Raw genomic sequence first — 12,984 nt, 5'->3', positions numbered from 1 at the left:
GCGTCTCCTGCCGCTGGCGCCGGAAGTACGTCTGGTAAACCTTCTCGAGCGACGCCGGTGAGAAGGACAAACGCAGGAAGTGTGGAAGGCACGAGAACCCATATGATCTAGACGTCCTCACGCCATGCGCTTTCACCGAAGGCCTGACGTCCTCCGGGACGCTCACGGAACACTCATTCCCGTTGTGACGTGACATCCTGAACGAAGCGAGGAAGAAAAACCAGCGACGTCACAGATCAAGTTCATCCATGAAAACGAGGCTGAGTTGAGCACCTGAGAGAACCGGGGACCGATGTGTCATTACGAGGAGCTACAAGATAGGGTCATGTCGTGAACGTCCTATATTCTGCATCATCCTCTTGATAGAACTGTGAACAAGATCATAAAACAACATCAGCAAGAGATAAAGAATCTTATTGGAGAATATTTAAAGATTTAAAGACCTTTTGAAGCATGCAGAAACTCTGAACTGTCCAAAGAACCTTCAAGAACCTTGTCAGGTCCATGGATCCCAAACGTTCTTAGTTTTGCACTGGAGTAAAAAAAATATATATATTTTTACTCTGATCAGGTTTGTATTTTAAGAAAAGTGTAGTTGCTACCTTCTTTTAACAAGAAGGGCATTTTAGCATTGTAGGTAAAATAGGGGGCGGGGTTTTGCATAAAGTTACCTGTGCATCTATGGAGACAAACAAAATGTATAAAACAAAATGATTTGTGAATTTAAGAGAAACGGCAATGCTGCACGATCCATTTCCTCCACCGTGTCCTGCCAGTTCTAGACTACTTACACACACTTTAAAAACTTACACATTGCCACTTTAAAGATGAACTTCATGAGATGAACCTCATTCTGTAGCTGCTCTTTATTCGCCTTGTGGAAATTAAAGAGCCAATCAGATCTTAAGGGTTTTTCACAGAGATAAAGACTGGAGTGGTTTAAGACTGAGTTAAGAACGAGGGACACCTACACTCAGGACCTGAACACGTCGTTAGGACACATGATAACGAGTCAGACGACTGATCGGGTAATTATTTACGTCTCGTCTGAGATACAGGAGGAAGCTTGTCTCATCAAACACACGTATACACATACACAAACAGAAACACTCACCTTGGCTCTGAAGTGCTTCAACTCCAAATCTATCAGCATTTTAACTCCGTGTTCTTCTCATTATTTTCCTGAATAGGTTTTATATTTATGTCCGAAGCCAAGGAGCGTCATTTGGTCGTTGAGAGGTAAATAAGTCTCTCTCTCTCTCTCTATCTCTTCCCCTTTCCGTCTGTATCTTTTTCCATCTCTCTCTCTCTCTCTCTCTCTCATGTCATGTGAGACAGTGTTGCTAAACTAAACGGCAGGTTGCTAGTGTGTGCGTTCGCTCAGGAGAGTAAAGAACGTCCCAAGAAACATGCTTGATATGGCACACACACACACACACACACACACACACACAGGCACTTGTTGCACAGTATGTACAAGCCATCACCATCATCACCATCATTTACTACTTGATTATTATTATTATTTGTTCATTCATTTCGAATCAGGTGAATTGTTTCAGAATCACTGACATGTTAAACACTCAAACTTCACAATCCTGATGGACAAGTCCTCTCCTGGGTGTGAATCTAAACATTATGTCTTACTTTTAGATGAAAAAGAAATTATAATTCGCAAAAAAATCAATAAGTTTGAATCTAAATCATGATTCCTTTTATTAAGTGGAACTCTAATTAATCTCAGTGTTTCTCAATACCTCTAGATGCTGGTCAGTGGATCTCCTCCACACAGGGCCAAATTACCCACAATCCCCCTTTAAGTGGCTTCAAAGGTTTTTTTCCCCTCTCCGGATGACTTCAGAGGTTTATTTACAGTTATGTGTAGTTTTAGTTTGTAGTAGCGTATTACATAATGGAGCATGCTGCCCTCTAGTGTCCCACACCCAGAATGAATTATGTCATGACATTTAAAGGTTCCATCATTTCCTATTCTTTTAAGAAGTTAAGGTCTCAGAGCTCACCCAAAGCTCCAGCTGACCATGCATTGCTTCGTCCCTCAAACTCCCTCTGTTTCACTCCTCCTCAAAATGACCATTTCAGTGTCTACAGAAATGAGTCACTGCCAAGCCACGCCCCCATGTGGGAAAAGCAAAGTTGAGCAACAAGCCACAGGTTATAGAAAAGCATGACTCGCAGCTATGGTTTATTAAAAGAGAGAGTCGCGGGTTTTCGTGGAGAGGACACAGAGAGCTCCACCATAACCTTCAGGGGAGGAGCAATGGAAACAAAAAGTTTGGTAAAGTTGGTATTTGGGAAAATGGACAAGGAGGACAAAGAAGGAAAATATTTGATAAAAGAGGATTTAAACTGAAAGGAAGATGAGGCCACAAAACTCCATAGAGGTAGAAGTAGACAAAAGTGATAGAGTACACCTTTCACTGACGGAGCGGCCATGTTGGATTGATGTCTCTCTGTGTAAAGAGAAGAAACTGGTACCCTGAACTGATGCATTGAAATGGTTGTAGGGGTCGCCTCATCTTCCTCCTTTTCTAGTTTGCCCTTACTTTTGTCCTGACTAGTCATTAACAACATACAGTGGAACCTTGGATTGCGAGTAACGCGGTTTGCGAGTGTTCCACAAGACGAGCAAAGATTTTTTTTATAAATCTTGACTTGAAAAATGAGCAAGTCTTAGTTTACGAGTACCGAGTATCATGTATCACGTATGCACTTCTTGTTTTGACGCCGAGCGTCATGTGATCACAACTGAGCCAACGGTTTTTCTCACTTTTGCGCTGTGGAATTGTGGGTAATCGTCTACCCCGCTGGGTCTTAGTGCGCCCACTGATATAATAAACATCCGTGCATGCGGATGTTGATTATACTATAACACTGTACTGTTACTATAACACTGTGTTTACTATAACACTGTGACCATGTGTGTGTGTGTAAAACATATTTTATTTTGTGTCTGTATGCGTGCGTGTACTGTTTATTATAACACACGTGTGCGTGGGCGTAAAGCAAAAGTAAGTGTCATTATAGAGCTTAAAGATCCATTTTCTCTTTTTGCTCACAACTGAGCCTGCTTTATGTGTCTGTGTGTGCGCGTCACACACACACAGTCCCCTCCTTTTTTCGCCTTCACAGACACACAGACACACACACTCTTTCTTTCTGCTCTACACAGAAACACTGCTCTGTCGTGATTCTTTTTAAAGGTAAAGTGCAGATTAATTTGTTTTATTTTTACTTTACAGCAGTGATTCCATTAGTGTGTCACTCAATCGGGTGTCATCAGAGAGATTTCTTGTTCATTTTTCCGATAAAACAGTGTTTCCGCTGTGTGCACGCGTGTTTTTAAAGGTAAAATGCAGGTGGGTTAATTTGTTTTATTTTTACTTTATATTTTGTATTACTTATTTTTATGTATAAATTTTTGGGGGCTGTGGAACGAATAATTTGAGTTTCTATTATTTCTTATGGGAAAATTCAATTTGATTTACAAGTGTTTTGAAATAGGAGCCTGCTTGCGGAAATAAATTATGCTCGTAATCCGAGGTTCCACTGTAATAACAAAATTAAATTAGTATATAGGTATTGTACAGACACAAGAGAGAGAGAGAGAGAGAGAAAAGGAGAGGGAGAGATCCACATGGGGGCACCAAAGATCTATCCATTCATCTCTCTATACTGTATTATTCCGTAAATAATGAAGACTCAGATTTTATGTGTATAATTTATTTTTATTTTTTTTAATTGAAAGATTTCCTCGACTGAGGATAACACTTTATTACACCACACGCTGACCTTCTCAGCCCAAATGAAATACTAGTACAGCATTTTATTATTATCGAAAAGGACTCGGCTGAGACGTGTGACAGGAAATCAATGTGATCTGGACAAAAGTCAACACAATAAACATTCAGTATGTCATTTGAAAAAAAAAAAACTAAAAAAACATCAAAGAAAATGTTGGTATTAATAACGTTTATAACATTTTATTCTTTTTGCTTATTTTTTTTTATCTTTCTTTTAAAAGGCAGAAGTCACATTATAAATAATCCAGTGATTCTACATCATTACTACTGTAATAACCACAAGTCCTTATGAACGTGTCCCAAATAACTCCATCCTCCTTTCATCAGTGCACTATATGTCCATTAGAGAGCCATTAGGAGACATTATGCTAACTATTTCTACATTCTATGCTAATTTCTACATTCCAGTAGGACGTAACCTAGGATTGGGATTCGTAACCAGTACACACATCCAAACACTATCTAGTGCCCTTCAAGTCTAATAGAAGGATGATTCAGACTTGAATTTCCTCTAATCGAGGCACTACATACATAGGATTCAGTTAGGATTCTTTACGGTTCCTACACCCTATCTAGTGCATTCCATGCATAATACAGCTTGAGCACTGAGGAGTCACGTCCAGCTATGTGGACTCCTACACCCTGAATAAGTGCACTACACAGGGTGTTAAAAAATAAGTCCGAAAATAATTCAGAATTTAAATTTAGAAGCAAGTAAACTACACAGTGTACATGACTCCCTATGTCAATGCTCATATTAACAGCTAGGGCTGGATCTCAGATCACACCTTTTCCCCTGTATAAGTGCACTACATAGGGTGCAAAATGACATTTCCACTAACAAGTCATTAGGGGCTTTTATAACCACGTGTACATTGAACGGCACCCTGCTGGTCAGCTAACATTTTAAGATATCTGTTACATGCAGTAAACAGCTTTAGCACCCTTTGTTGTGCACTACACTTCACAACGCGCGTTCATTGTTTATCTCGTTCTTAATGAAATCAATTAAACAAATAAACATTTCGTGAAGACGAATAAGACTAAAACCATATGTTTTTCCCCCCTTCCTACACCATGTCTAGTTAGGGTATAAATAATCCTTCCTAATCCATATTTTTGGGATTTAGCTTTAGTAAGTGTAGGAATTAGAATATATCTCCGCCCTGCTGGTCAGAGTGTACTACGCAGGATACACTCTTAATTAACATGATACAACAAAGTACACAAGACTAAAGGTTATCAGTGTGTGTGTGTGTGTGTGTGTGTGTGTCTGTGTCTGTGTATGTGTGTGTGTGAGATGGGGAAGCGGGTCAGAGCGGGTAGTGTGGCGTGTTGATGTGCTGGTGGAAGGGTGTGTGTGAGTGCGAGTGTGTGTGTGAGCCGTACAGCAGCTCTGGGGACGTGGAAGTCAGGCCGGGACACAGCGGCTCGTGGTTGTTCAGCAGTGCGGACAGATACTTCACTTCCTCCGTCAGTCTCTTAACTTCCTTCCTCAGTGCAGCGTTCTCCTTCTCCAGATTCTCACTCTCCTGCACATACAAACACACACACACACATCAGACACATTAGACAAAGTCAGACAACTGACTGTTAGGAAGTTCTGAAACTGGAGACTCCTTCCTAAATGTTACATAAATGTCCCGTTCATAATATAATTTACAATAACCTAATTTATAGTCTTATAAGCAATACAAGTTCCTATGAATGGGCCGTTACCATAGAAACAATAAAATAAAGTCCACACTTATCTTAGAGAGCTGGATGTTTGCATCAGCGTTTCAGTGTTTGGCATTTAAGGGTTGAACATGAAAGCTGGGAATGTAATTTTAGCATTAAAACTGGTGGCTAGTATCAAGAGATCAGGGGTTAGTCAACATCAGAGGTGCGCGACCGTGACATTTTATGGTAAGATGTTGGAGGTGAGTTCTTTTTTTCTACCCGGAGGTGTGAAAAACACACGAGGCAGAACGAGCAATAAAAAGGCATCAGATCTCCCACCATCCTGCGGCATAGCCTTCCAGTTAGCGTTAGCGTTAGCCTTCTGACATTTGGGGTTTACCCTCTGTGAGTGACGCAAGTCAATCATCATTCATCCATGTTTTACGAGAAATGACAGTCCCCCCCGCGACCCACACTGAGATGCTGAGGTGTACTACAGGAAACGTGTCATATGGAGGGAAATTACAGCTTCCTGTTTATCTCTCACAGTCTGTGAAGAGAGAAACCACAATGTGTGCACGCTCTCAAAAAAAAGACACACACACATGGCCTTCATTTACATTTAACATACACACGCATGCTAGAGCAGAGCAGGCGTATAATCTATCTTGTGTAGATTTGAATTTAGAATTGTACCGGTCTTTACACGTTAACATCCGCCCTCGTGAGGGGACGTGAACTAGCACAAATTCTCCGAACATCGTGCAGTGGTATTTTTAAAATCAGATCAGCGACAACAGATTGCATGGCGTGTTTCCCAGCATGACTCTCTGACTAGCCACAGTTATCAGATCCTATGTGTAGACATCCTTGATCAGAAACAAAAATTCTCACTAATCTGATTAGACCATGAGTGTGTTTGTAGGGGCTTGGTATTAGCATCCCACCAGCCTCTCGTTCAGAGGAAATCTGAATTCGAGGCTAGCTGTTGTGGTTGAGAAAACATTGGTAAATTACTGAGAATTGGCTGACTGGAAAATGTGTGTATCTCTGAGTAATGAAGCATCTCAATAGCTTTAATTGTACAGGGCTAACATTTACCTTTTCTCATTTCACAGCTTTCATGGCTTTATGTTAAACAACTTACAGTCAAGCCAGGGTCAGGAACCCAACCAGATAGTAAAACTTCCATTTGAGCAAACAAAATCCTTCACTTGTAACATTAACTAAGTCCCCTTTAACAATCTAGCAAAAAAAAAAAAAACTCCTGAGGTCATTTTAACTAGTTAGCCAGTTAATCTGGCAAAAAAAAAAAAAACATACTGCGGTACACTCAACTACCTCGCAGAAGCCCCTTGGGGTACCCCTTGAGGTAAATTCATCTAGGGAAATCTTTTGGGACATATGTTTAACTAGCAATAAAAAAACTACTAAGGTAATATATCTAAAAACCCTCATGAGGTCAATTCAACCGACTAGCAAAAACCTTGTGAGGTAAATCTATCCGGTGAAAAACCTCATGAGGTAAGTTTACTTAGCTTACAGTATCCTCTGGAGAGACATGTGTCTAGCAAGTTTCTTTAAGACAATGTTAAGTAGCAAGCCAAAACCCCGTGAAGTAAATTTTCCTACTGAAATCTCTTGTGACATATGTTTAACTAGCTAAAAAAAAAACCTACAGGTAAAACCCCTGTAAAGCAAGTCCACCTAGCCAAGACAAAAACAATTGAGATGTATTTATCTAGCAAAAAAAAACTCAAAATGTATGTTTAAGTAGTTAGCAGAAACCTCCTGAGGTAAATACATCTGGTAAAAAAAACCTCACAAGGTAAGTTAAACTAGCTAGCAGAAACCTTGTGAGGTAAATTCATCTGGCGAAAACCCTCAGGAGTTAAGTTTACCTAGCTAGAAGTAACCTCCAGAGATCCCTTTGAGGCAATATTAAATAGTAAGCTGAACCTTGAAATAGTAACCTTGAAACAAATTTATGTAGGGAAAAACAATGACAATTGCTAAAAGCGCTATACAAATAAAATTGAATTGAACTGAATTGGAGTTTACCTAGCCAGCAAAAACCACTTGAGATACATTTATCTAGCAAAGTCCCTAGTTACGTCTTTCAAAAGGTACATTTACCTAGCTAGCAAAAGTCTTGTGAGGTAAATTTATCTGGCAAAAACTAGCAAAACTTGCTAACTGGCTAGCAAAACTTTCCTGAGGGAAAGCTATTTAGGAAGAACTCTTGTGAGGTAAGTTTTACTTGCTAGCAAAAATCTTCAAAGGAAAATTTCTTTAGCAAAATCCCTTATGAGACAAGTTTACCTAGCTAACAGATACCTGAATTGATTTTAGTTAGCTAACTTTTTTTTTGAGCTGTTGAGCAGAAACCTCCTGAGGTAAATGTAGCCATTATTTGTTAGCCGGTGTAACGACAGCAGGGTGTGTGAGAGGCAGTGGTCTTTTTACCACCTGAAGAATGAAAGGACGTGAGTAATAACACTCCTAAACACACACACTTACACACACATACAGTGATAGTGAAACTCACAGACAGTATAAAATGTACTATTGGACTTATATACCATATTAACGTTATTTATATCTAAAGTGGCGCAAGGTGGTTGAGGGTGGTGGGCAGGGTGTGGGTGTATCAGGGTGGATAGAGGCAGGGTGCAGCAGGGTGTTTGTGGGATAGTGGGGCAGGATGTGACAGGGTGGACTTTTCAGGATGGGGCAGAGCGACTTGTTTGAGTAGGGTGGGGCAGGATGAAGGAGAGCTAACTGTCACAACTGTATACTTCACCTATCACAAAGTGCTGCAACTGGAGACTCCTTCAATCAATGCTAAATAATTGTTCTTCTGATGGAGAACATCACCATTTTAAAATATGCTTATTATCGTTGGTGCATCTGCTGTTACCATAGAAACGATAGCAGTTAATAGGAGAACGAGTGAGTCGATATGAACCTGCAACAGGAAATTCATCAACACCTTCGAGCCAATCAGGATGGAGACTTGCATAAAAACATATGAGCACTGAGTCAGGGTTGTGTTTTTACCTCAGAGACGGTGTGAGAGTGGTAGTAAGAACCATGACTAACAAAAGCTAGAGGTTTTTTTTTTATCTGTTTTTGTTTCTGAAGTGGAGAAAAATATTCAGAGAGTTGCTGAAGTGCCGAGTTCTGTAACGAGACACGATCGTGTGGTTTGTCACGCGATGTTTCCCACCCACGCCATCTAATTAATGCCAGAAACGGAGGCAAAAACACGAGCGAGTGTGAAATTCGGCAGAAGCCATGACGCATCGCCACATGCTCAGCACAGAGCTGTGTAAATATACGAGCTGGACAGGAGCGCTAGCCTCGCTAACCCCGTTAGCATCATGCGCATGAGCGTCAATCTGATGCACAGCGAGTCGGTTCTCGTTAATCCTCTCTTCAGGTTCTGTTCTGTTCCCAGACATGCAGTGTGTGTGTGTGATTGTTTGTGTATTTGTGTGTGTGTGCGTGCATGTGTGTGCGCAGGTTCTCACCAGGTGCAGACTGTCCGCTTTCTGCGTTTGTCTCATCCTGCTCTTCTGAGCCGCGATGCGATTCTTCTCCCTCCTCATCACTTTCCTCATGTCGTCTGTTGAGCCCTAGAGTAAGGTCAAAGGTCAGCCCCGGATTAGACTAATCTGGACATTTTTAACACTCTCAACATGCTAACCAGAGAGCTTTTCTTTCTGAGAAAAGCATCCTCAGGGAACCCTTCTGTGATAATTTAGTGCTAGCTGGTAGCATACTGACCGCAATAAGTTATAAAGGTTCATTAAGTTGCTGCTATCTAGCAAAAGTTACCACATAACATTATTGCTGGTTTACAGAAATGACCACAGGACAATATTACTAGCTAAAGATAACACAGACTGTTTCTCTAAGATTCTCTATGGTTCATCTGCAGATGTGGAATTCTAACCCCTTACCTGGCTAATCTTAGCACATTATGGTGTGTTAGCTGGCTTTCTTGCAAACTCTTCAAAATATATTTATAAAACCAAACTATGACTTATCATGTTTACAAAAGGCATATTAGTAATCCATGCTAGCTCTGTGTTGAGCGATCAACATTAGCCACCTAACTCAGGGAAAACATGAGGAACGTCTTACTGTTATCTGGTAACGAGGTCTACTGTTAGCATCGCTAGCTGCGATGAAATGTCAGAAAAGAGTTTCTGTTTGCGAAATGATGAATGAGTTGGCTGTGAGAGTGTGTGTGTGTGTGTGTGTGTGCAGGATGTAATGATGAATGAAGGCTAGTAGGACAAAGTTAAAACACTTAAGCAACACCAGAATTGATAGTAAATGGACTTGATGAAGGAGTGTGTGTGTGTGTGTGTGTGTGTGCGTGTGTGTGTGTGTGTGCGTGAGAGAGAGAGAGAATTAGCATAATGAACAGTAACTGCTAAAGTGCTAGTGACCGTTGTTAGCATTGTTAGCATTGTTAGTGGTTTGTGTTTGTGTGTTTTTCAGCGTGTTGTCCATAACGGCACTTTCACTATCACTAACCACTCTCTCTCTCTCTCTCTCTCTCTCAGGCTTGTTCTCCCTATTTCTATGTCTTTTCCCGTCTTATTGTCAATCTTGCAAACTTTCTATCATTACAATGCTGTCTCTGCTTATTTCTCCACTTTTATGTCCTTTTCTCTACTTTGCTTTCCCCACCATTCTGTCTCTCTTTACCTTTCTGTTTCCCTCCATCTTTCCCCACCTTTACTTCTTTCTCCCCAACATTCTGTCCCTTTCTCTACCTTCCTTCTTTCCAGCTTTTTCTTTCCACCTTTCTTTTTCTACCTTTCTTTTCCTCTCTCCACCTTTCTGTCTATATTTAACTTCACCTCTTTCCACCTTTCTGTCCCTGTCTCCACCTTTCTTTTTCTACCTTTCTTTTCCTCTCTCCACCTTTCTGTCTATATTTAACTTCACCTCTTTCCACCTTTCTGTCCCTGTCTCCACCTTTCTTTCTCTCTCCATCTTGGTGTTCCTCTCCAAAGTTTGCACAAAACAACAAAAGCACAAAAAGATGTTACTGGGTTTATTCCAAAGTACACAAGTCAGAAGGTCGAAGGTTGTATCCTGTGTTATCGTGCATGTGTGTGTGTGTGTGTGTGTGTGTGTGAGAGAGAGAGAGATCGAGATAGAGGCATGTGGAAGAGGTTGAGCAGTAAGGTGCTGTCCCTGTAGAGTAGTGAAATGAATGAACACACTCACGTGGAGCGATTGAGAGAGAGAGAGAAATAAAGTTGAAAAGTTTGTAGACTAGAGAGAAAATAAAAGGTGCATGCAGACTTGCGTGCACCTGAAGCGAGAGAGAGATAAACACAGAGCGAGAGAGAAAGAGAGAGAGAGAGAGAAAGATGATGGAGAGACGATGTAGAGACGATGTAGAGCCGTACCTGTTTGTGTCCTGGTGATGGAGATTTGGTGTAGCCTGTATCATTACTGTCTGAACCCTGAGCCATACCACTCTTTTCTTCTCTAGAGTCCTTCTCTCTCTCTCTCTCCTCTCCTCTTTCTCTTGGTCTGCCGCTTTTTTGTTCCCTTTCTTTGCTCTCTCTCTATCTCTCCTCCAGCGAGAGTGCGTGCAGAGAAGTGTCTTGAGTCGAGCACAGTTCAACGCTTAATGCGCATCAACAGTTCCTCCTCCTCCTCTCTCTCTCTCTCTTTCTCACTCTGTCTATCTCTCTTTCTGTCTATCTCTCGCCCTTTTTTGACTTGTGGTGTGTGTGATGTGGGTTAACTTCGAAAATCTCTCACTCGCAACTGGAAGTCATGTGACACTTGGAAACTTCGCTTTATAAAAAGACAACAAAACCCCAGAAATAGTCCGAAATAAAAAAACACAAACGAGTAAACGAAAACAAAGGTTTTTTTTTTTTTTTCTTTTACATTTACAAATGCAGTTATTCAAATTAGATTGTAATTATTTTGTAAATTACAGCCACTAGGTTGGATTTCCAGTCATGGCATTCTGGAGTTTTCTCTCAACAAAAATACTGATCAATACTCATTACTGAAATACTGTAACTGTCAATTCATATGAATGTTGCAAATACTTTAGACATTATAAGCCTTTGATCCTCAGCATCATCAAATGTTATTAAACATAAAAACCTTCGGCTTCACATTATTAAGAGCTACACTTCGGAAGCTAAACTCTTTTACAATTTCTTAGAAAGTTAGCAACTTTTCTTATTCTTATGGAGCAGGTTTAGCATTTTATTGTTTTTATTAGCATCCATGCTATATAATTTGTATACTGCTATCCTGTCCTGACTAGCATGCATTCTGATAGCTGTTCGTTTTAGAGCTTTCCCATATGCTGATAACTGTACTTGTGCTGGTCGTGGTAGAAGTTCCAGTAGGAGGACCACATGTATCTAGAAGTAAACTCTGTGAGCAGTAAAAGACTGTGATTATAGATTTCAATCTTTCATTTAATGCTCATGTAGATAATATTCTTCTTCTTCTTTTTCTTCTTAAATCACTAGCACATGTAGATAATATTACAAGGATATCATTCTTTCATCTCAGAAATATTGCAAAGTTAGCTTTTATCACCTCTAGGTTGGACTATTGTAATGCCTTACTGTCTGGTTGTTCAGCTAGATGCATAAATAAGCTTCAGCTAGTCCAGAATGCAGCAGCGAGAGTCCTCACTAGAACCAGAAGATACGAGCACATCACCCCTATCTTATCTTCACTTCATTGGCTCCCATTTTAAAATACTACTCTTGACATATAAAGCATTAAATGGTCTCGTGCCGCAGTACCTGAGTGAACTGCTAGTGTCTTACGATCCGCCACGCCTACTTTAATTAAAAGGTGCAGGTTGATTGTTGGTACATTGTATAATGAAAACTACAGCTGGGGGCCTCATGGACGTAGAGTATTATGGTGAACTGGTATGTTTGGATGCTGTCTTCCTCACTCTCATTGATCACTCAGGTTTGTTGACGGTGAGGTGATTGGTTGCTTTACATCTCAGTTCCCCCTCATGTCTGTGTTTCCTTCTGGCGCTTCCTTTTAGTTATGATGTCATAGTTAGCAGGACGCTGGAGTCCCTGCTTGCATTCTGCACTAAATATATGCTGATCTTATACATTATGAGACTGTTAGTATATACCTAATACATCCTGGTCTCATGGAGGTCTCTGGTTGCTACTGAGGATGGTCGAGTCTGCTTGGTCGTGCTCTAATGAGGCCTTAGTTCCACAATGGGTACTGGTTCCAAAGGCAATAGGAGTGTTGCCAAGTTATCTAACTTTGCGTTAACATGTGTACAGATCTAGTAGGGATTTTTTGTACCATGCATCAACTCATCACAAAAAACAGGAGTTCTGAGCAAGTGAATCCTGCTGATGCAATTCCAGCAACAACCCACTCTGCCTGTTCTTTTACCCTGGCGGATACTCCCGCTGTAAAGAGGATGAGCCACCTTGTGGTTATGCTTGGTAGCAAC

General features: G+C 40.7%; 2 protein-coding genes across 2 annotated transcripts in view; both read right to left on the bottom strand.

Annotated features, from left to right (window-relative positions):
* The window catches only part of LOC128541638 (adenylate cyclase type 3-like), an 11,812-nt gene extending 11,616 nt beyond the window's left edge, over window positions 1-196 (bottom strand). Inside the window, exon 1 of the mRNA XM_053512156.1 lies at window positions 1-196. This exon is cut by the window's left edge and continues 443 nt beyond it. Within this exon, the coding sequence (XP_053368131.1) occupies window positions 1-196 (196 nt within the window).
* Window positions 197-3,739: 3,543 nt separating this feature from the next.
* batf (basic leucine zipper transcription factor, ATF-like) lies at window positions 3,740-11,223 on the bottom strand. The gene is made up of 3 exons (XM_053512597.1): window positions 10,919-11,223; window positions 9,017-9,121; window positions 3,740-5,353 (listed from the first exon to the last, which is right to left on the bottom strand). Exons 1-3 carry the CDS (start codon window positions 10,982-10,984, stop codon window positions 5,135-5,137), a joined length of 390 nt encoding a protein of 129 aa, XP_053368572.1. The 5' UTR covers window positions 10,985-11,223; the 3' UTR covers window positions 3,740-5,134.
* Between the last annotated feature and the right edge of the window lie 1,761 nt (window positions 11,224-12,984).

Source organism: Clarias gariepinus, chromosome 2, assembly GCF_024256425.1.
Source record: "Clarias gariepinus isolate MV-2021 ecotype Netherlands chromosome 2, CGAR_prim_01v2, whole genome shotgun sequence".
Taxonomy (NCBI): domain Eukaryota; kingdom Metazoa; phylum Chordata; class Actinopteri; order Siluriformes; family Clariidae; genus Clarias; species Clarias gariepinus.
The sequence above is the reverse complement of the archived record's forward strand: the minus strand, read 5'-3'. Positions and strand labels throughout refer to the sequence as shown.